At 35.3% G+C, this 24,215-nt stretch overlaps 1 protein-coding gene across 1 annotated transcript in view; it reads right to left on the bottom strand.

Annotated features, from left to right (window-relative positions):
• Window positions 1–24,215, bottom strand: part of SRP72 (signal recognition particle 72) — a 105,277-nt gene that overhangs the window by 6,182 nt on the left and 74,880 nt on the right. Inside the window, exons 5-18 of the mRNA XM_069105283.1 lie at window positions 22,368–22,511; window positions 22,176–22,287; window positions 20,586–20,617; window positions 19,815–19,939; window positions 19,660–19,717; window positions 15,982–16,113; window positions 14,389–14,517; window positions 13,182–13,254; window positions 10,824–10,888; window positions 7,357–7,452; window positions 4,841–4,944; window positions 4,559–4,636; window positions 4,054–4,191; window positions 2,334–2,371 (exon numbers count right to left, since the gene is read on the bottom strand). Of these exons, the coding sequence (XP_068961384.1) occupies window positions 2,334–2,371; window positions 4,054–4,191; window positions 4,559–4,636; window positions 4,841–4,944; window positions 7,357–7,452; window positions 10,824–10,888; window positions 13,182–13,254; window positions 14,389–14,517; window positions 15,982–16,113; window positions 19,660–19,717; window positions 19,815–19,939; window positions 20,586–20,617; window positions 22,176–22,287; window positions 22,368–22,511 (1,324 nt within the window). The remainder of the gene's footprint in view (window positions 1–2,333; window positions 2,372–4,053; window positions 4,192–4,558; window positions 4,637–4,840; window positions 4,945–7,356; window positions 7,453–10,823; window positions 10,889–13,181; window positions 13,255–14,388; window positions 14,518–15,981; window positions 16,114–19,659; window positions 19,718–19,814; window positions 19,940–20,585; window positions 20,618–22,175; window positions 22,288–22,367; window positions 22,512–24,215) is intronic.

The raw sequence follows: 24,215 nt of genomic DNA, 5'->3' as shown, positions 1-24,215 counted from the left end.
GATAGATCTATGGAGAAGGGAAAAATTTATGACCAAACAAAAGATAGAAAACATTCAAGGATGTAAAATAGATAATTTTGATTATATTAAATTTAAAAGATTTTATACAAACAAAACCAATGCAGTCAAGATTAGAAGGAAAGAAGGAACCTGGGGAAAAAATTTGTACAGCAACTTTCTCTGATGAAGGTCTCATTTCTCAAAGGTACAGAGAATTAAGGCAAATTTATAAGAATACAAGCCATTCCCCAATTGAGAAATGGTCAAAGGATATAAACAGGAGATTTTCAAACAAAGAAATCAAAGCTATCTAAAGTCACATAAAAAATGCTATAAATCATTATTGATTATCAAGAGAAAGGCAAATTAAAACAACTCTGAGATACCACCTCACACCTATCAGAAAAGAAAAACTGGAGTTGGAGGGAAAATAGGTCTGTTATTGAACTACTGGTGGAGTAGTGGACTGGTCTAATCATTCTGGAGAACAACTTAGAACTATGCCCAAAGGTCTATGTATAAAACTGTGCATGCTCTTTGATCCATCAAATACTACTATTAGGTCTGTACCCCAAAGAGATCAAAGGAAAAGGAAAAGGACCTAGATGTACAAAAATATTTGTGGTAGCAAAGAATTGGAAATTGAGAGGATGCTCATCAATTAGGGAATGGCTGAATAAGTTGTGCCACATGATTGTGATGTGATATAAGAAATGACAAGTGGAGTGGTTTCAGAAAAAAAACACCAAAATCTTTATAAACCGATGAAAAGTGAAGTAAGAGAAATGGGAGATCACTGTGCATGGTAAGAGCAATGATGTAATGATGTTCCAAGTTTTAAAGACTTGGCTATGTTAAAGACTATGATCAATACAGTGATCCAAGGCAATTCCAAAGCACTCATGAAAAAATACTATCCAACTTCAGAGAGAAAACCGACGAATTTTGAGTGCTAACTGAAGTATAATTTTCCCACTTTACTTTTTTATGCAATATAACTAAGATGAAAATGTTTTGCATGATTTCACATGTATACTTCATTTAAGAAAAGGAGTTAGTTTTCCCAATACTTTGCCCTGATCAAACATCTTAAGTATGATGTTCAGTTTTGCATCCCATGGTTTAGGAAGGATACTGATTAACTGGACAGCATCCCAAGGAGGACAACTAGAATGGTGAAGAACCCTTACTCTATCACAGAAGAATAGGCTGAAAGACCTGGGACTGTCAGGGTTAGAGAAGATTTCAGGGGAAACATGGCATTTTATTCAAGCAAGTAAAGGGATATTATGAGGAAAAGGGATCATGTTAGTTCTGACTGATCCCAGAGGGCAAAATCAGGATCAATGAATAGAAGATACAAAGAGAAAAATTTAGTCTTGATGTCAGGAATTTTTGGGTTTTTTTTGCTTTTTGGAGGGGGGAAGGTAGGGCAATTGGGGTTAAGTGATTTGCCCAAGGTCACACGGCTAGTTTTGTGTCTGTGTTAAGTGTCTGAGGACGGATTTGAAGTCAGGTCCTCCTGACTCCAGGGCCGGTGCTCTATTCACTGCTCCACCTAGCTGCCCCAGGAAAAATTTTCTAACAATTAAGTGAAATGAGCTACCACAGGAGATAGGCGTTGCCCCTCCTTGAGGGTCTTAGCGGAGATTAGATGTGTATGTGTACATATAATACATATGTATACATATGTGTATAGGTTAGATCTATATAAAAGATAGTTTTCATGTACAAGTTGGATTAAATAGTTGATAAGGTCCCTTTCAACTCTAAAATTCTATGACTTTGATCTTTGTAAAAAAATTTTAGCTTGGAAATATTTTCTACTTTAAAAAACCTGGTTAAAGGAGTCAATATATAGTGAGTCTTCTCAAGTGATTAGCTTTCTGAGTGTCACATTTATTTCTCTTTTGATATATACACATATAATATATCAGTGCAACCAGGGCTTTAAATACATATGATAATAGTGTGAAAAGTAATATTCTTTTTGCAATCTGTACTTATTATATGGAAGAAGAAATAAGAGTAAGTACCTTATATAGCAGTGCATACAGAATTAAGTTCAGTAAAAGTCAGTTAAGCCAGACTACAAACTCATGATCTGAAGAATACTTATTTCTACACAAAAACATAAGACTAGTATCTATAAATGTTGCAGAGCAAACTTGGATCATGAAATAATTGTTAATAATGTGATAAACCCAATTCTAGCTATAAAAGAAAATAAAAGGAAAAGAGAATGTTTCTTCCAGAGGGTTTCACTAAAAAATGAAAAGAAAACTTGGTTTCATCCAATGATGATTTATTGAACTATGTTAAAATGAATTTACCTTTCTTTTTTTTCTTCTTTTTCTTTATGTCTCCTTGCCTAGAAAAAATAATGAAATCAAATATTTATTTATGGAGCATCTATTGTTTGCAAGATATTTAGAAAATGGAGAACATAAACAAAACCATCAATATTTACATGCACGGTACAGGAACTATACTCTAGAGAAGAGAAAAAAGGGCCATTGAGATATTTTTATTCAGGAAATATTTCACACACAATCAAAAAAAATTAAAATCTTTACAGACAAAACCAAAAATAGAATACCCACAGGCTAAGAGAGTTTGACATAACTGAATCTAAAACCTTAATTTACACACAAAGAAACTAAAACTAAGATGTTAAGCAACATGTTTAAGGTCAGGTTCTGAATTTGAACTCAATTTCTCTGATTCCAAATCCATAGCTTTTCCCCCACTATGTAACATGCACCCAACAAAAATGAAGAAAATGCAAAAAAAAAAAAAACTGTCTATTTTGGAAGGTGAAGCAAGTTAAGTAAATATTTCAAAACCAACCTGAAAAGCTAGTAAACACCAATTAAAGCAGATGACAAAAGTGAGTGACCACTTCAGATCTAAACGTCCACGAAGAACATTTTTTGAAAAGCAGGTAAAGTATAATTATTAGAGTTGAAATGAACTTAAAAGATCATCTAGCCCATTCCTCTCATAATTGGTATGAGGAAAAAGACGCAGGGAAATTAAATGTCTTGCTCAAAGTCATAGAGCTAGTTATCACCAGAGAAGGAACTAAAAGCTAGCTCTATTAACCCCACCCCAAAATACCTTCTATTACATAAAGATTATTTTCTGCCAAAAATTCATTTTATCAGCTTAATGAATCTCCCTAAAAAATTATCCAATGAAACTAGAAAATAGAAGAAGCAATCTGCTTTGTCTTGGACCTGGGTCTTTCATTCCAAAATTAAGGATGAAGATAAAATATTATGGGATCGTACATTTAGAGTGAAAAGAAATCTCAGAAATCATGTAGGCTAACTCCCTCATTTACAGGTAAGAAAACTGAGGCCCAGGAAACTCAGAGAGTAAAAAGATTATCAGAAATTCAAATCCAGGTCTCATACCAAATCCAACATTTTTTCCACTATACCAGGCTGACTCAGGCGCTACAACTCCTACACATGCCTAATGAAACATTTATACTGCAAGTTATATCAAAACTTAAAAACTATTATACATACAACAGATTTTTAAAAATTCAGTTTCACCCCAAATTTAATCCAAGAAACACATATGAAATAAACAAGTAAACTCTGAAAAATGAAGCATTAGAAAAACCCCAACAAAATGTGAATTGAACTTAACTAATGATATTTGAGGGATCTTCATTAGACTGTAAAATTGTGGTCCCACTGACAATTAAAAGGAAAAAAAACTACACGGGAAAAGAAAAAATGCCAGCTGCTTGATGTCACAACTTTTTAAGTTGTGAAGGAAAACTGAAAGAATAAAAAATTTCCAAATGACCTTCAAACTGTATGCTTTTTATATTCTTAAGGATATGTCAAAGCTGCAAAATAAGTAGCTATTTTAATTATCAATACCTGAGTTCCTGCAAGTTGATGAAAAGGAAAAACATTTTTTCTTACCATGAAGATCATCTAACTAGTTCCCTTTTTATCCCAACCTGATTTTTATATAAAATATAGCCATTTCTTATTTTGTTATTTGCTGGTATTTTTTAAAAGAAACCATTACCCTTGTTCTTTCAGTGGGTTCTCTCCAGTAAGTTTCCCGCCTTTCTTCCGAATGTATGTAGCACCATGGGAATTTTCAAGTGCTTCTACATCTACTTTCAGGGACATACTATCTGATGAGGGCAAGTGTTTACTAAGACTGTGACAGAGTAAAAGTTCAGGAAAACAAAATGAATACATGCACACTATTCATAAGACAGATTCATTTTGTAGCATTATCAAATTAAGTCCTTAAATCCCAAACAGAATAAAATTTTCGAGAATATAATAACATCACAGCAAGCTAAATTGTCAGATATATTTATGTACTACATATCTTGATAAAATGGCATGAGAGAAAGGTTGCATCCCTCCTTCAGGTCAGTGGTATATCAAAATCCTAAAAGCATGGCTAAATGAACACATCATTCTAAAACATCCACCAATCTTAAACACAGATTGGAAGTAAGGGATTTTATCAGGTGCATGGATTCAGATCTGTCCAGGAAAAAAAAAAAAAAGGATACACTTTTGCCTTCTCAGGATCTACTAGTGAATAAGCAGAGATAAGCTGTGCCAAAGTATGAACATCTTTTGGATTTTGCCTGAGGGAAAAATGAAAAAAGTTAAACACAAAAATTCCAAACTTATCAACTAATCAACAAGCATTTTATCAAGAGCCTATGTGTCAGATGATGAAGGTAAAAAAACAAAAAAAAAAACCAAAAAACAGAAACAGCAAAAGCCCATGGACATAAGAAGATGGCAAAGCAAGTAAGATGTCCACCCTTGCACCCATAAAAATTTACTTCCATAGTTGCTCCAGGTCACTAATTGCGTCCTTCTTCCTCCCATATTTGAGTTTGAAGTTGGCAGCTTCTCTTATCAAGGATAAATGAACAGAAGACTTTGGCTGCAGGTTCATTAAAAAAGGAAAGTTTTAGGCAAAATATATTTAACAAGTGTCACTGAAGTGACAACTATTTAGACCACAGAAGTTTGTTTCTTCATTAATTCCTTTATTTTAGCTTTTATCGATCGCCATAATTATTTGAAGAACATTTCAAAGGGTGGAAAAAAAAATCAAACCATAAGTTAACCAAAAGAATAAAAACCAACTTAAAAGCCTGAAGTTGTATTACATTCATTTTTAAGATAGTATTTGAAACTGGGTCCATTTTCCCCTAGAATTAGTGTTACAAAAAGGTTAGGTTCCCAGAATAACCCCTCTACTGCATACAGATATTAAAGCCATCGTGTAGCTAAAGTGCATTACTAACAATATTGTAGAAACTATCCCTATTATTTTTAATTATAAACTCATTCTAATTCTATTGCCAAAGCTAAACCCTTGGAGAAGAGACTCTTCTACTTCTGTTATTGGCCTTTGGAAATAGGAAGGGAATACACATCTATTAAGCACCTGTTAGGTGCTAAGTCCTGTGTCAAGCACTTTACAATTATCTTATTTGATCCTTACAACAATCCTGGAAGGCAGTTGCTATTATTATCCCCTATTTACAGCTGAAGAAACTGAGGCAAACAGAAGTAAAGTGATTTGTAGAGGGTGACACAACTAGTTTAGTATATTGAGGCCAGATCTGAATTCAGATCTTCCTCACCCCAGGCTCAAGTTGATATCTATCCTCTGTACCACCTAAGCTACCTACGAGGGTAAAGAAGGCCCACAAGGACCCAGCAGTGGTCAGGCAAGGGATCCTAGGTTTCCTCAACTGAAGTAAACTGCTCCATTCCTAAGTAATGGGTATTTTTAAGAGTTTATAAATTGAGGACAGCTAGTACTAAATTATGTTATTGAAAATAACTAGAACATTTCTGGCAGAAATGTTGAACATTTTTTAGAGGACAACATGGTCTCCATTTGTAGTATTTAGTACTCAGCATATATTTATCTGAACCTTCCACTAAAGTCCTATCTGATGCCTCATTTAGGGGGAAAGTTTGTAAAGGTTTCAAGTACAGACCTGGCAACAGATTGTTGTTCATGCCAATCCAGCTTAACTTGAAAAGGCTCAAACCTAGAAGAATAGTCAACAGGAGACTATTCTGGGCATAGCAACTCGTGAAGATGATCTATTACAGTAGGGAGACAATAACAGATCTTTTGATATAATGAATTAGTATCTACATAATCTATGAAATGAACAATGAATGATTTAAGTGTAAAAGTAGTCTGTGGACAGTTGTGACTCATTCAATAGTGACAAAGTGAGTTTTCCCTAATAACCTTTCTGGACTGTTTGAAGCAATGATGAGGTATCAAGACTTCTCTTTCTCAGGACTTATTACACTTGAAGGACATAACTACAAATGCTATGTAGCCTTCCCCTGGGTCTAATAATGACCTTGGGCAAGTCACTTAACCCCAACTGCCCTCCAAAAAGCAAAAAACAAAAAAAAAGAAACCAGAAACAAAAATAATAAATCCTCTACAATGTTGTTACTGACTGGCCCGTCACAGCATGGCACCACACTAGTAGTGTCCCCACATAACTATATTGATTATACATTTTTCTACTGGCCCTCCTAGTTAGAACATTTACCAACAAGGATACCACAGACCTCTAGAAGTACCTAAAGGCACTCAATTTAAGGGACACAAGGCCACAATCTTGTCTCTATAAGAGGAGGGCCTTGGACTAAAATCTACTTGACTTCAAGGTCAGCTCTTTGTTCACCATGCCATACTGCCTCTCCTTTCAGTCCGCTCAACTGACTGTTGGGTTTTTTTGTTTCAAGGATGCAATGTGATAATTGTAGAAAAAAAGAGAGAGAGAGAGAGATGAAATTTGCATAGCTTTATCTGACTTTGTTTTGGGGGTTTTTGTTATCACAACTGACTCAGGATTTAAAAATACAATGGTGAAGATAACAAGAAGTCTAAATATGCCATCAGTAAACATCTGTCTACACAATCTGACTGTATTTTTTTTTAATCATTACACATACTGTGCAAGGCATAAAGGGAGTTATTTGCCTTTATTGAAGCAGCCCTATTTTACAAAAAGAGCTAATTACTAAATCCAGAGGATTTAGCAGGACAGGGCAATATATAAGTAAACTGTCATAAAAAAGTTACTTTTTAATCTTCTTGAATGGTGCCAATATTTGGGGATGCTAGGTTTTGGGGGAAGAGAGGAGTTTTAAAAAGAAATTCAAATAAAGTTTTAAAAAAAGGCTCACAAATCTAGAGCTAGCAAGGACCTCAAAGACCACCTAGCCAAAATTATTTAATTATTTAAATCATGCAATTTAAAGTTTATAATTATTGTAGTCAAAAATATTTCCAATTAAATTTACTTACCTGGTGATTCTGGTACCACTGGATAGCTTGCGTAAAGACCTCAATGGCACTATCTATATCTTCTTCGTGACTATACATTGTTACTAATGCAGACACCTATACACAGTCAAATATTTAAAATTAGCATATAGTAAAATTCATCATGAATTTTTTCTAAAGCCAAAAACAATAAGGAGATGATAATGAACATATTTTGGCATCTCTGTCAGTAACTATCTCGTGTGTATTATAATGCTCTTATTAGGGCTAAACTAAAGCACTTTCCTTCCAAAAGAAAGAATTGTGAGGAATAAAAAGTCTGTCAAGTGTTTAATGAAAAGTAAAATTGTTTAAATATTTATCATTACATTCTTCTAAGGAACATAGGAAGTTATAAATTTCAACATTTACTAGGTCTGTGGCGATAGGCAAATCACTTAAGCTCTCAGCATCATTTTTCTTATTTGTAAAATTGGGATCACACTGGTAATATCCACCTCTCAAGGCTGTTGGGAAGGAGTTTTGTGAACCTCCAATTAAGATGTGAGTTATTATTGTCACTGTTACACTTCCATGGTTGAAAAGCTGAAAGTTCTGGGCACAAAGCCCTCCGATAACTGCCACCCAAGGACAAGTCTCACTAGAAGACTATGTCTCAGGAAATATATTATTTTAGCCACAACTCATGAAGACTATTTACTCAAGCAGCAGATGATCTTGATTTGATGTGAACCCTTCCTGCACTACAAACTGCTTCGTGGTTTACTGCACGTCAGTTCCAAGGAATCTCTCATTCCAGGAAATCCAAGAAGTTCTTCAGTTTACTTACAAGCAGAAGTCTCCAATGTGCTGATAATTACATTCCTTGCTACAAGGAATGTAGCTGTCTGTCCTTATAAAGCATAAAAGCAGCCCAGTGTTAGACTTCACAACAAATTTCTATCAAGAAAATGGCTCCCAAAGGCTCTCAAAGTATTTGGAAAAGTCCTGATTTTCAAGAATTTTTGACTGCGTGGAAATTTAGAATTTTATTTCTGAGTGAGTCTCTGTTGTTACTTTGTAGAAATTAATTTAATTACTATCCTAAACAAATAAAATATGTTATTTCTGTGCAAATAAATAACACAGCCTACTTCTGTTACTCAACAAGATTAAATAGAAAAAAAATTCTCACTTTTGTTCCAAAGTAAAAGTTACAATTTGATAATTAAAACAAGGCACCAAGTTGCAAAAATAATTCACGAAACACTACAATAATCTAATGACAATCCCTTAGAACTACCTACAGTAGCACTGCCACAGAGGTATATTTACATTTTAAAGGGTCGACATGATATTCCATTTAAACCAGTATGAATAATAAGCAAATCAAAACAGCAAAACAAAAAACCAACTATCACTAAAATCTGTGAAATTACAATTGGACACATGGTTTTATAACTGTGGACAAATATTACAGAATCAGGACTCCAAGTCTATCTCATTTTGTTGTACTTTGAGAGCTTTAACTTTACTCCCAAGGATCATAGGTAGTAGACATTCCTACACTGAGAGAATATGAGGAATTTTTTTTCCCCATAAGAAGCTTTGTGGCTTCTATGTAGACAACTGAAAATATTTGCTCAACCTGCTATAATCAATTATCCATTAATATTTTACCTTTCAAAAGTGACACTAATGTACTGTGGGTGAAGATGTGAAGTGGTACAACCATTCTAAAAAGTAATTTCAAATTATGCAAATAAAGTGACTAAAACGTCTATACACTTTGACCCAAAGATCCACTTCTACATATATATTTCAAGGAGGTCAATGATAAAAAGAAAGGCTCTATACATGCCAAAATATTTAAAAGAAAACTGTTTACGATAACCACTGGAAACAAAGTAGTTATCTACTAACTTGGAGGATGGCTAAATAAACTGTGGTACATGAATGTAAAGGAATGTCACTTGTGCTTTAAGAAACAATGAACAGGGATGGTTAGGTGACACAGTGAATAGAGCACTGGCCCTGGAGTCAGAAGGACCTGAGTTCAAATCCAGCCTCAGAAACTTAACACAAAAACTAGCCACGTGACCTTGGGCAAGTCACTTAACCCCAATTGACCTCCAAAAAGAAAAAAAAAAGGAAACAATGAACACATGATAAATACAGAAGACGGCTACCATTTCTCCAATTTACCTTGTTAAAAACATTGTAGATAAAACGCTAATAGCAATAGCTAAATAATTAACACTAATGCTTTGTTAAAACATCAGCAATGGTGTTCTAATGAAAGTACGGCCTCTATCCTAACTGGGTCCTTAAATAAATTTACTACTTAATGATTCTGAAAATTACTTCAATTTCTTAAAATTTTGAAAAACTTGCTAATTAACTTCATGTTCAAAATTTAGTACATTATGCAGGACATAAATTATATGATGAAAGTTACTTTTGTTACTTTCAAGCAAATTTAATTAATTCAAAATACAACAAAATCTTAGTCCTTTTTGGTTCTGTCTAAATCTGCTAATTTCATATCTTGGTATTTTTGTCTAATCCTCTAGTTTAATGATGTATTAATTTTCCTAATCTTAAGAAATCTTCATATACCATTAGGGCTGTTGGCATACTGAAAACACTTATGACGCCAGTAGCAGTATATGTGTTTGCCTTTTGTTTCTGAAACTTGTTTATAAACGTAAATAAAGATTCCCTTTTATTTAAAAATGAGAAAAGCTTATGACATGAAATTATACAAAGTGGAATAAACAGAAACAGGAAAAGCATATACATAATAATCAGAAGAACATAAATGGAAAAACCAACCAGAAAACTACTGAAATGAAATAGTACAGAAGATAAAGTTTGGTCCCAAAGTAAAAAATGTAAGATCCCTCACCCCAAATCCCTTTGTAGAGAAAGGTGGGGTCTGTGAGTATGGAATATTGTAGATAATGTCCAATCCCTGCCACCCCCCCCCCAAAGATTTTGTATGGTTTGATTTTACTGAATTGTTTTTCTCTTCTTTCTCTTTTAAAATAACAACAAAACTTTGCTATAGAAATGAATATAGTCCAAAAAAATGTTGGTAATAAAAAATACTTCTTAAAATCAATTTTAAAAATATATTAGCTATCACAGAATACTCCTAAATCCCCACTTGATTACTGAGCCTCACTAATTCTCTAAGTCTCAATCTCCTAAACCTGTAACTCCATCTCCCAATAACTTTGACCTACCTTCATTTGATTTTTAAAAAGGATTTTCAGAAGATCGGAAACTATTTTGCTGAACCCAACTCAGACACAGAATTTGGTTATAGCACTCAAGATATGTCTGTGATCTGGCTCTACTCTTACACATGAAATAAAAATGCCCTGAGTTGAAATTACAGTACTCTGGGTTAATTCCTCAGCAATATAAACTAAACAAATGACAGTTCCCAATAAGCTCCTACTTCATTTCCTTTTCTCAGCTTGTATATGTTAGTTATAACTCACCATGCCTGGTTTATGCTTTAACTCTCCTATACTTCTCAAGATTAGACATGCTTTGGTAATATTACCTGAAGGATAAAAAAGAAGCAGTATTTTATAAAAAATTATACCATAAAAATTTTACTTTACCATTTCTTTTCTCTTCTCCTTTTCCTAACCACAAGAAAATGAAAGCCAATGATTTACATTAACTTAATCTTTAATTTCTAGTTAACTAGTTTCACCCAAAAAAACTACAAAAAGATAATGCTCCTCTCCCGTCCTCTAACAATTCTTTTGTTTATAAGTTTGTAAATACTGGATTATTTGTCCTATGGGCAAAAACTGATAGGCAATGTGGTAAATAGGGAGCTGTCCTTAAGAGTCAGGGCTTGACTCAATCCAGACTCTAACAAGAATAGCTGTGTGACTCTGGGCACCCAATGGGCAATGCAAAAAATTACTCTGAAAAAATATACTACTATTTCCTTTCCTTCTATTATTCACAAAACAAAGAACCAGAATGAGAAGTCCCCCCCAAAAAAACTGTCCTAATTAGACCACACGAGGTCTGTATACACTGCATTCATATTTTTTAAAAAAGCAACAAGCTAGAAATTGGCCAAGAGGAGAGGACAGGAGATCAAGTCACAACAGGATCAACTAAAAGAAATTCAGATGCCTATCTCAGAAAAGAGAGACCTTAGGCAAAGAAATGAAGAGCAGCACATTGACACCTAAATGGAGGATGGACTAAGGTGGGGAGAGACTTAAGGCAGGCAGATTGGTCAGCAGGCCATCGGAACATTCCAAGAAGGAGAAGATGAGGGCCTGCCTGCACCAGGGTGGTGGCAGTGTCAGAGGAGAGCTGACACACAAGCACAAATCAATAGGACTTGGCTACAGGGGTGACCAAGTGAAGAGCTGAGGAGGACACCTAGGCCGTAAGCCTAGGAGACTGGGAAGACAGTGGTACCCTTGACAGTAATAGAAGTTCATAAGAGGAAAGGATTTGGGGGAAAGAGAATGAATTCCCTTTTGGACATACTGAGTTTAAGCAGACTTCATAATATCCAATTCAAGACATCAAATGAGTAGTTTGAGATGAGACTGGAGGTCAGCACAGAAATTAGGGCTAGACAAGATGTGAGCATCATCAGCATAGAGATGATAACTAAATCAGGTGGGACCTAATGAGATCACCAATTGAACAGCAGAGGGAAAAAAGACGAGGACCCAGGATAAAGCTTTGTGGGACAACAGCTATTAGTGGCCATAACTTGAATGAAGATTCAGCACAGGAGTCTGACAAAGAGTGGTCAGACAGAAAGAGACTAAACGTTCCAAAAACCTAGAGGAGAGATTATCAAGAAGAGGGTGATCAATAGCGTCAAAAGCTACAGAGAAGCCAAGAAGGGTGAGGGCAAAGAAACTGCCATTGAATCTGGCAATTAAGAGATCACTGATTGCTCTGAAAAGAGGGTTTTGATTGAATAAGGTGAGAAGCCAGAATGAGGAAAGAAAGCAGAGGAACCTATTTTGATGGCTTTCGCATGGAGTTCCCACAAAAGGGAGGAAAGATGACATGATAGCACAGATGAATGGATCTGAGAATAGGGGAGACACGACCATGTTTTTAAGCTGTAGTGAAGCAGTAAGGAGACCAGGAGAGATTGAAGATGTATGAGAGAATAGGGATGATAAAGGGGGCAATCAGCTAGAGAAGATAGGATGGAATGGGATGGGATCACTTCTCTGCATGCAGAGAAGCCTTCCTTGGCAAGGAAAACTACTTTATTATGTGAGACAAGGGTGAAGGAGAAGATAAACTCAGAGCTACAAGTGCTAACAAACTCAGAAAGCAAATTTCGTTACCTAGATACAGCCCATTCTATTGTTTGACTCAAATAATTATTCAAATATGTGAACAAAACATATACACAGAGTTATATAATAGCTTTTTTCTAGTTTTTGATTTTGCCCATGGAAAGGAAGGGGATCTTAAACTATGATTCAGAGTTTGAGGAAGACACATGTGAGAGAGACCTGGATTTAAGTTACTAGCCTTACTAGCCCTGGGTAAGTTCTAGGACTCACTTTCCTCATCTCTTAAATGAGAGGGTTCTTTTCAGTTATATGATTCTATGAGTATACTTTTGCCTGCAACTTCTTAACTGTCAAGACAGTTCAATACTCTTCTAAGAAGGAAAGAGAAAGATCTCATTAAAAGACCAATTTATTGACAAAATTCTTAGACTCCAACATGGTTCTTCCTACATTCTCACCTTGTGTGAATTCAAAGTTACTTCAGGGCAACTCAAAATCATCCCATGTTTCATCAAAAACAAAATGACATTACAAAATTATCAAATATATCAGTACCTTGAGCAATTTTCAGCTGTGCCATGGTCAATTTAATTTCTGCTGCATTGGCAGGATGCTGTTCTGAAAATTCCTAAGTATTTTTGGAAGAGGAAAATAGAGACTCATCATACATTTTATTTAAACTCACTTGTAAACTATTGATCTCTCAACCATCTAACTTTTTAAACAGTTTTTAATGAATAAATTTTCAGGGCACAATTTGAATCACAGAGGTTCAGGAAAACCCTATTTTGAAAGATGAATAAGGATAATCATTCAACATATATATCTCTGCTCAAAAGTGTGCTGTGGAAATTGAGAAGCAGCATAACAGATCAGAAAGAAAGCTGGGCTTCAAGCCTGGAATGACATGAGTTCAAATCCCACCTTCAACACTTATCAGCTATGTACCCACAGACAAGTGCTTAACTTCTCTGAGTCTCAGTTTTCTCATTTCTAAAATGAGAATAACAACAATAATAACCCTGATGGGGTTGTGACAATCAAATGTGAAATACTTTGTAAACCTTAAAGCACTATAAAAGTGTTGATTCTTGGGTTCCTCATGCTTTATAAATATGGAATGATGATCATTATAAATATTATGGATTTGAGTCTTTTTAAAAATGTATAGTCACTATCACTTCTACCCTTTACCTTTTCTTTCGGGATAACATTCAAAAACAACAGGTTTCCTGGAAGATGTTTCATTTTATTTCACACAATAAATCTGAGGTAGATCTTCCAAAAATGTTACCTGCTTTTTGCTTGCTTCTCACCCAAATTCCAAATAAGCAAACCAATATAATAGTCAGTTCCCCTATTAATAAAATCAGAAGCTAGAGTGTATCTTCAAAACCTCAAAAATCTGGGCTATGACTAATCTAGAAATCAGGAGTGGAAGAAAGAACAGCTTTCTGTGGTCCATCTGATCATGCCAGATGGCACAGAAAGCATGTTCTGAATCAACCAGTCAGGACCTAATATAAAATAGGTCTCTAAATGAAAAGGCACTCAATATGTTTGTGGCAGAGGGAATTCCATAGGACAAACATAATCTAATAATGGCATAATAAAAAAATGAATTAAAACAGGTTTATGGTATACCAATTACCCCTTATCATCATCTCCCTACCAAGTTTTAAGAGCTGCTGAATCATGATGAAAATGATACAGCAGATCACAATGATCAGGGACCCCATTTTAAAATAAACTATTCAATCACCTGAAGGAGGTCTATTGCCTTTGCATGTTGCTTTTCCCGGCAGAGTTGGGCAGCTTGGATTAACACAGGCAAGAGATGCTCAGGACTTTGGGACTGTAAGCTGGTTGATATTTTACGGCACTGATCTGCCTAGGTATACAAGATTTCATTTTTTCACATAAATAAGTAAATTATTACAACCATGATGACAAACAGCACAGAATAAAAGGAGAGATAAAACCAAGTGAAATAAGACAGTCATTTTATTTGGATAAATTAATTACATAGAATAAGTATGGCACTTTATGTAGTCTTATTCTCATTTTGTCCTTGAGAAAAAGCTGCATTTATTTGGAAGGTACAATTTATTAATTAATCATAATACAAATGTGATTATAAAGTAACAAGACTGGCCTTGACATGTAAGAAGAAACTGAATGTCTGAATGAATTTTCTCCTTAAGATGTTGCCTTCAGGGTCCCTTGAAGAAAAGGAATTAGTTTCCTCTATGTCACTGTATTCCCCAAAGTCTAGCACAGTGCATTGCAAATAGTTAAGTAACTTAACAAATTTGTGTTCAATAAAAAGAGTATATACTCATTCTGTGGAACTGTCTTCATAGCTAATTTATGAATCACAAAAGAAAAACACCTCACCTTACAGTTACACTCCTTTTTGTACCAAAAAGATTATTAATAGCAATCCTCTTATTCATCAGATTTTTGCCTCTTCATAATTCATAATTCTCAGCAACTCCATAAAATCAAATTTATCCTCACAGAATGGAAACTTAACAACCCCAAGAAATCGGTCACAGGTATTAATACAAAGTAAAATAAAAAGTTCCAAAAATGATGTGAGCAATGTCAGCATTTTTTTGGCTAAGTTTTTTTTTTTCAATAAGCTTTCTACAGTGGTGTTTTTCAAGGAAGTAAATATAAATTTGGATGTATAAAAAAAGTAGCACATTTAAAATAAAATCACAGCTTACAGTCATGTTTTATATGAGGATTTGCTTAAAAATTAGCTTACCTAATTAAGTATCTTTAACCCAATGTCTCTACTTAACAATTTAAGTAATCTTTCAATCAGCACCAAAGGAAAAAACTTTATAGATCCTGAAATCTGCACTTAGGGAAAGTTGATATTAAACTAGAATTTAATCTGAATTTTAGGAATAGGGAGAGTTAAGATCTTTGCTGTCATTAATATTAATAATTCTATACAGCCATAGAACAAAAATGAAAACCTGTTCTTGAACCAAAGACTAATACAATTAGCACTTTACAGAATTCAATTTTATTTAGAGTGATTAGAAATAGAACAAAATTAGCAAGTAAGAATATTATTCTGTCCCTCTATAAACTCATAAATATTGCACACATTCTAGGAATTCTGAAACTATACAATAAGCAAGTAATACCTAAGATATGATATTGTGGTCACAAGAAGAGAAAAAAATGGTATATAGTTTTACAAAGATAGAAAGAATAAATTGACACAAAACAGATTTGAGCAGTTAAGCTTTAAATAATAGCTCAGAAAAAAAGTGAAAAAAAAAAGAGAATTGGTATGCTATATATTTCTAACAGTAATTAGGAGACTATTACTTACCTGGTTTGTATACATAGCAAGTAAAGCTTTGTTAAATTCTATAGCCTGCAGTTGTTTCTTGGAAAGCTTATGCTCTACTCCATCTGCATTGGTTAATTTCACTTTTTTCTTGGAATCGAAGACATTTTGGTCCTATTAAAAAAAAATCCACAAGCATAACAACTGCCATTCAGTCTTTTAGTTCTTTAGTCTCTTAACGCTTCTAGCCTATGTTATAGAAAGACTCTGTAACTAGATACCATTGTATCTAGCTTATTAAACGTAGTTAGCTTACAAACATTATATATTCTTTAGGACCCCTAAAGAAAACTTGTGGTTATTAAGTCCCTTAAGCAGAACTAGTCTTTAAAAGGTCCTGAGTCCCCATAATGGGTAGCTAGGTGGCACAGTGAACAAAGCGTCAGGCCTGGAGTCAAAAAGACCTGACTTCAAATCTGACCTCAGACACTTACTAGTTACGTGACCCTGGGCAAGTCTTAACCCTGTTTGCCTAATTTCTTCATCTGTTAATTGAGCTAGGAAAGGAAACGGCAAACCACTCTAGTATGTTTGCCAAGAAAGTCCCAAATGGGGTCACGAAGAGTCGACATGACTGAAAAGACCGATCAACAACAAAGTCTCCATATGCCATCTTTGGTTCCACAAAGAAATTCAGATTTGCACAATGATTCAAACGTCCCTAAGAACAACTATTCCCATGACCCTTATGAACCTACTTTCAGGTAAGGAAGGGCTCAGCAGTTAGCAGCATCATTGAAGGTGGACGAATTAGAGAGCTGTTTTATTCAGCTATATTTTGCTAACAAGTATTTCAGTGATGTCAATAGATGGTTTAGGTGTTTTTTAATACAAATCAATAGAAAAAGCACAAAATTCACTATGAAAATTAAGAGAACAAAGATATTGAAATTCATTACTCCTTCTATTAGAGAAGGAACAGAAAGCTGTAAGCTGAGGAAGAAGGTAGTTGTGTAGGTGATTTGTGAAAAAAGTCAGAGACTGAGACTGGGAAGAAAAAAACCTTCTGGTCCAGTGTCTACTTCCATCTTTTATGAAAGGTTGAAAAAGGAGCTGGATCGAGAAAGTAAAAGAGAAGGGACTGAAGAGAAAAGGTTAAAGAAAATGAAAGTTAAGTAAGAAATGAACAGGACAAATTGAGATAATTAGACTTGTTTTACTTGACCCAAGGAAGCAGAACCAAGGATAATGGGTAGAAATCATAAAGAGGCAAATTTAGGGTTGAGCATGAAAAACTCCACAACAAATACAGATCCCCAAGACTAGAATGGACTGCCTCAAGACGTGGTCAATTGCTCCTCACATAAAATCTCTGACCTCTTATGAGGTGATGGGGGTCATAGAAAAGATACTTATTCAGGAATTCCTATTATAGGCTGGCCTCTAAGGTCTCTTTCCAAGTCTGTGACTCAATGATTCTTTGTAATATCCATGAGGAAATGACTATAAGGGTTGAGAGTAGCGTTGGGTATTTGCATTGGAAGACCATGACTACATAAAGAATGTTCTTTTGAAAATTATGGGACTACTTAATAATAAGATAGGAATAGTTGATACAAGCTATGATACACTGAGAAGGAATGAACTAAAAATCTATTGTGTGTCTAGCATGAACACAGCAATGTTTTAGCTGAGAATAAATTGATCCATTAATACATGAGTAATGAATCTAAATGAATATTTATAATACACTTTCTAAGCCAGTATAACTGATTTTAATAGGGCTAAAAGGATAGCTGACATGTACAAATGAATTTTGCCTTTAAAATATGGACATAACCCTGTGTAAGAATCACAAACTAGTTTGAAGGAGCCTCTACTAGAGCCTCATTTCAGGGGTGGACATCAAGGTCCAAAGAGCTGGAGTGACTTGCTTAGCAAATTCTGGAAGTAGCAGGCCCAGAAATAAAGCCCAGGGCTTCCAACTCCAGATCCTGTTTTCTTTCCATTACACCAGCAGCCTCTCAAAAAACTCCAGAAATAAGTTTCCATCTGAAAGAAACTTTAAGAAAACAAATTCTTTATGTCATTTTCCTGATTCCACTATCTTTCCCTTTATTCCACTCTCCATATATCAGCAAGGCTATTTATGCTTAAACACCACTCATATCATTTAATTCCACCATTCTCTATTTCCTACTGCACCACATTTATACTTCTTTCCCTGGCTTTCACTATCCTCCATAATCTGGTCAGGTCAATCTCCCTTCTCTCATCACACCATGGCTCATTCCCACCACTGTCCATTCAAATGTCTCCCAGAATGGTTTTTTTTCCCCTATATATAAATCCCAGCTCAAATTCTATCTCCTTCCATGAAACATTTTACAACTGTTTCAGTCCACAAAGATTTCTCCCTTCTCTGAATTTTTTTTTCTTTTTGGAGGGGGGAAGGCAGAGCAATTGGGGATAAGTGACTTGCCCAAGGTCACATGGCTAGTAAGTGTTAAATGTCTGAGACCAGACCCAAACTCAAGTCCTCCTGACTGCAGAGCCAGTGCTCTATTCGCTGCACCACCTAGCCACCCCTTGAATTTCTATTGTATTTAAAAATTTGCCCTACACAGTATAGTACTTACCGGTTTTCTAAATGTTTACACAGTTCAAGATACACAGAACTTGAAGGGTAACTCAAATATTTGTTGATTAAAGAACAATTTGTGTAAAATTACAGCAGGATTTTAAAAAATATAATTTAGTATTTAGCAAGGTCCCTCTCTCTCTGCTCCCACTCCAATGAACTATGTACAAATTAAAGTAGTAGTTCAGAGAGTTCTAAAACAGTTGTTTCATATATCCATATGTGTGTATGCAAATTATACATGCGTATGAATGAATAAATATCACAAGCAGTGTGTCTATCATCCATAGACCAGACTAAAATGATTCCTAAGAAATCTGACTAGCAGGTAATGAAATTTTTTAATCATCAAAATCATACACACTCTTGGAGAAAAACAGTACTGAACATACTCCAAAAATTATAATCTTCCTCAAATGAAAAAGTCTAACAATTAATAAACTGCAAAAATACATACTAAAAAGTTAGGTTTTAAAAAAAAAAGAGGAATCTAACCAATTCACACACAAAAACTAACATTCCTACATAGTTTACCTACAATGAAAGGAAAGGAAATTCTTAAAATTCTGCCCCATTGGAGCGGCCAGGTTGCACAGCGAGTAAGAGCACCGGCTCCAGTGTTGGGATGACCTGGGGGATCGAATCTGGGCTCAGACACTTAGCACCCACCCAGAAACACCTGGCCGTGTAACCTTGAGCAAGTTACTTAACCCCAATTGCTTAGGGGCGGCCAGGTGGCTCAGCGAGTAAAGAGCACTGGCTCCAGTGTCGGGATGACTTGGGAATCAAATCCGGGCTCAGATACTTAGCACCACACCCAGAAATAACTGGCCATGTAACCTTGAGCAAGTTACTTAACCCCGATTGCTTAAAAAAAAAAAAAACTCTGCCCCATAATTTGAATTTTCTACTCAAAGGAAAGCTTTATTTTCACATGAAATAATGTAAAAATTGAGTACCAAAACAACAACCCTTAGATTTTGCTCCAGCAGAACTTTTCTGGTTTGCTATGAGAAAGGTAGCATGCATTACCAGACAGTGCAGGAAGTAATGATGACTTCATTTAGAACTTTCCATACCTTGTTAATTGTAATGATGTTATTTGCAATTACAGCAAGCAATCCCACATCGGTTGGCCTACGGACAAGAAATGATAGTCAAGATGTGAAAGCCATTAAAAATAAACCAAGTTCTCATGAAAGAATACAACATATCATTTTCATAAATCCCTTACTTTAATTTTATTATCTGATTATAAAGCTGCAAAGCCTCTTCTGTATGGCCCTGGAGTTGGAGAATATATGCCATCTGACCATGAATGATTGCTAGCTCTGCTTGTATGTCTTCCTCAGTCACATCCTAGGTAAGAAAATATGATACCGTTTTAATCTGAAATAATACCACATAACAAGTATAGTGCCCCCAAACCAGAATGCACTGCCTCAGGAGTGGGTAGCCCCTCAGAGGAAATCTTCAAGCAAAGTCTGGAGGACCATTCGCTGGCTGTCACAGAAAAGATTCTTATTCAGGAATGGATTTTACAAGCTGGTCTCTAAAGTCTCTTTCAATCCTGTGATGCAATGATTCTTTGTAATCCCCAGGTGGAAATGACTATATAGATTGAGAGTAGTAAATTCAAAGAGAAGATAAAGAAAACTTTTAGAAGGAAAACACAGACTCCTTAAATATAGATTATCATCCAAAAAACAGGAACAACAATAGAGATATATGAAGTTCTCTTAAATTTATTTTTTTAGGGACATCTTAAATACAAGGGAATATACTGTCTTCAAAATAATATGTAACAGTTACCCAAGTTTCATTTATACCCAGACTTTCAATTCAAAGACACTTAATGACCATATTCAGACAGCAGAATTTCAACAATTTAATTAGTTCAGTCAATAAATCAGCACACACTCCAGAAAGTCAATAAATCACTAAATCTAACAATTATTAGATCCCAAATGCCTAAAATTTGATGTAGCAACAATGGCATACTTACAGAGTCTTCTGAGAGTGACTGACGGCAAAGATCTATAGGAAATAAAATGTTTAAAAAATTAAGTTAGGCTAGACTGTAATTCTTCCTCTCTATATTCCACTTGGCAGGGTCTAGAGTCCATGGAGAAGCTTTTTAGGAGTCAAGTTTTTCAATTATTTTCCAAATCAAGGTTTATTGAGAGTGTCAAATACACTACAGACATTGTTACCATCTCATTAATTCCATTTCTCTAGACTTTTTCTTCTGCTAACCATCTACACTGAACTGTCATTTATGAATATCTAGTTGTCTTCTTTGCTCTCACTACCTGTCAGATCTATGGGACATGTAAGCACATGCCATTTCTATCTTGCCAATCATTACTAATATCAGTTCTTTCCACCTACTTTGTTCTCAGCCATCTGAAATTTATGATTTTTGTGGGGGAAAATGTGACAAAAAAGAAAAAGCGTGAGTGGTTCAGGAGTCATAAGATGATAGCATATCATTCTTACTAAATTTATTTGAAGAGTTCAACATTTTCTAACCAAACATCCTATTTCTCTTCCTCAACAAGAACTTAAAAGGTATCATGAAATAAGTTAACACAGAAATAACTTTGTACACATTACATTTATGGAAACATTAAATAGAATTGGGATGCTGTTATTGATAACTTATTATCTCTCAATAGCAAACACCGCCTAGAATTGTCCAAAACCCCAAAGGAAGTCTGCTAACACTAAAATGATTTGAAGGTGCTAGTATGAGTCTGAAATAAGTGAGATGGCACAGAGAACAGGATGACCATGTTTGGCAAAGGAAACTCCTGTCTCTGATGCAGGCCAACATCTGTAATTTATATTCTTAAAGAGCTACCTGGGGCACTGAGCAGTTATGTGACTTTCCTACAGTTACACTACAAATATATATCAGTGACAGGGTTTGAACAAAGATTTTCCTGTCTCCAAGGTCAGCACTCTATCCACTACAGCACACTGCCCCCCACACATGGGAGTGTATCTCCAGAAAGGACTTCAAAGATAATGCAATCCAGTTATGTATATACGTAAGTCCGCCCTACATCCTCAATAAGTAGTCATCTATCCTTATAGAAGGTCAATATCCTTATCCTCAATAAGTGGTCATCTATGCTCTGTTTGACTGCCTATAACCCAAGAAGCAGGCCACTCCACTTTCAGATATAGATATGAGAACATATTTCTTCCTCTCTACCAGGATTTCCTCCCCACAATTTGTACCCATTCATCCTAGGTTGGTCCTCTGGAGCTCTGAGAATAAATGCAATCCTTCTCCTACAAGACAATCCTTTCAGTGTTTGAAAATAATTACCATGTTCCTCCTGGGTCTTCTCTTCTACAGACTAAATAAAACATGTCCATAGGTGCATGTTACTGTACAGTGCAAACTAAAGAGAGAGAAGGTCTCTTCTTTTGGCACCTAACGTCTGACTACCCACAGACTAGGATTTCAAACCCCTGTTCTCCAACATTAAATCCCAGGTAGAAATGCACAAAGCCCACACTTCTTGGAAAGGCATTTTGCATAGTTACACAACGATTAAATTTAAAATTCTAGGAACATTTTTACCTTCTGCTCTTTGTAGGATTTTCAGGGCCTCATGCAGCTGGCCTTGTCCAATTAATGCACAAGCAGTATTGTAGCACAATTCATAAGTGCCTTCTTGAAGGCCTAAGTTTTCCTGTCATGGAACAAATTACCAAGTCAATTACTAACATGAAACATGATTTCATGGCTGAACAGGTATGTAAGAAAACTCACTGGTACTACTCTTTCCCAGTTGCTTTGGGCAGCAACCACTGCTGAAAGGTTCGTTTTCCTTTCTTCTTCATAATCATCTTGAGAGTTTCGGATAAGATCTCGGTACACAGCCAGACAGTCATCATAACGCTCCAACCTATACAACTGAAGAGAAAGAAAGTAAACAAAAAAATAAGCTGTTAGTCAAATACACAAATTGGTGGTACTTATAAGGTCAGTGGTACTTATAAGGTCATGCCTTCTAAAGTTCTAAACAGGAAAATTTTAATTCATAAAGAATGAATAGTCAATAGTTTACTCTCTTCTTTGGAAACTTTTTTTTGGTAAATTCTACACGGTACCAATACTTTTACAATGCCATTTTCAATTAATCCTTACAACTTATTGAAAAGTTGTAAATTCATATCTTCCTTTTAAGGTATGATATGCCATCTAAGTAAACCATTTAACTAAGAGGCAAATCACTTTCACTATCTTCCTTTTTATAAAGTTGGAGAAAGTTTATAAGAAAGATCAAGAGGGGCAGCTAGGTGTCGCAGTGAATAGAGCCCGGGCCCTGGAGTCAGGGGGACCTGAGTTCAAATCCAACCTCAGACACCTAACATAAAAACCAGCCGTGTGACCTTGGGCAAGTCACTTAACCCCACCTGCCCTACCTTCCCCCCTCCAAAAAGAAAAAAAGAAAAGTCAAGAAAGAAAGCCTTAATTTATGCCCCTAAATCCATTAAACAAAATATTACAAAAAGACTTCCATATAAAAGGATTGCTAAGCCCTGACAAACTGGAACAATATTAGGTACAACAAAAGTATCTGATAATCCCTTCTAATGAGATTTTCCTGCTTTCCATCCTTTTTCCCTCATCTTGTTATTTATTCTTTCCATTTTGCTTTCTGTTCTAGCCACCAATTTTCTGTACAAAACAAATTTCCCAGTGCATGTGGACAGCATATATAATAACTTCCACTGACTTCATCAGAATTCTTTACAAAGAAACTAAAAATTGGCCTATGCCATGATACATCAAATCCAGTATTCTAAAAGTTAAGCATGTTAGAGAAGAACAATCTTTGCCCTTCCCAATGTTAACCTCAAAAGATGAAGGATACTCGATCCATAATTTAATCCTGAAAACATTTATTAAGCATCTTCTACATGTAAGACATTTTGCCACAAGCCAGGAATACTAAGTAATATAATACTTGCCCTCAAGGACTTTAAAATCTAATGGGAGCTAGTATTATGTGCTTAGGTTAATAACGTATGACACAAAGAATAAGGTAAAGGCAAAAGAAAGATCCTGGCAAGAGTGCTTAAATATGAGGAAGGAGAGATCATTTTCAGCTGTGGAAATCAGGAAAGTTTCCACATTACTGGGGTATTATCCATGAATTTATCTAAATTTTTCCAGACGTTATTTATATTTTTAGCTTATACTAACTCTTGGGGAGTAACAAATTCTTAGTTTACAACCTTCTATATAAAGTATTTTTATCTTTGATTATCTGTTTAACATTAGGCATAATTTCCTAAATCAGTTCTAATCCATTTGGAAATAGGTGGGATATAAAGCCTAAATAAGTAGCAGGCATTTGTTGTAGTCACCAAATGTGTTGTTATTTCAAACTTCATTATGCTTTTAGAAACTTTAATCATGATACATCTCTCAGCCTTTTTTTCCAAACTGAAGAGTTTGATTCAGGGAAGCTAGGTGGCTCAGTGAATAGAGCACCAGTCCTAGAGTCGGGAGGACCTGAGTTCAAATCCAGCCCCAGACACTTAACACTTATTAGCTGTGTGACCTTGGGCAAGTCACTTAACCCCAATTGCCCTCCAAAAAGCCCCCCCC

This window comes from Petaurus breviceps, unplaced genomic scaffold (assembly GCF_028583685.1).
Source record: "Petaurus breviceps papuanus isolate PSGF00001 unplaced genomic scaffold, PetGlider_PUasm1.0 76, whole genome shotgun sequence".
Lineage (NCBI taxonomy): Eukaryota > Metazoa > Chordata > Mammalia > Diprotodontia > Petauridae > Petaurus > Petaurus breviceps.
Note: the sequence above shows the minus strand (reverse complement) of the source record. Positions and strands in the feature narration are given on the sequence as shown.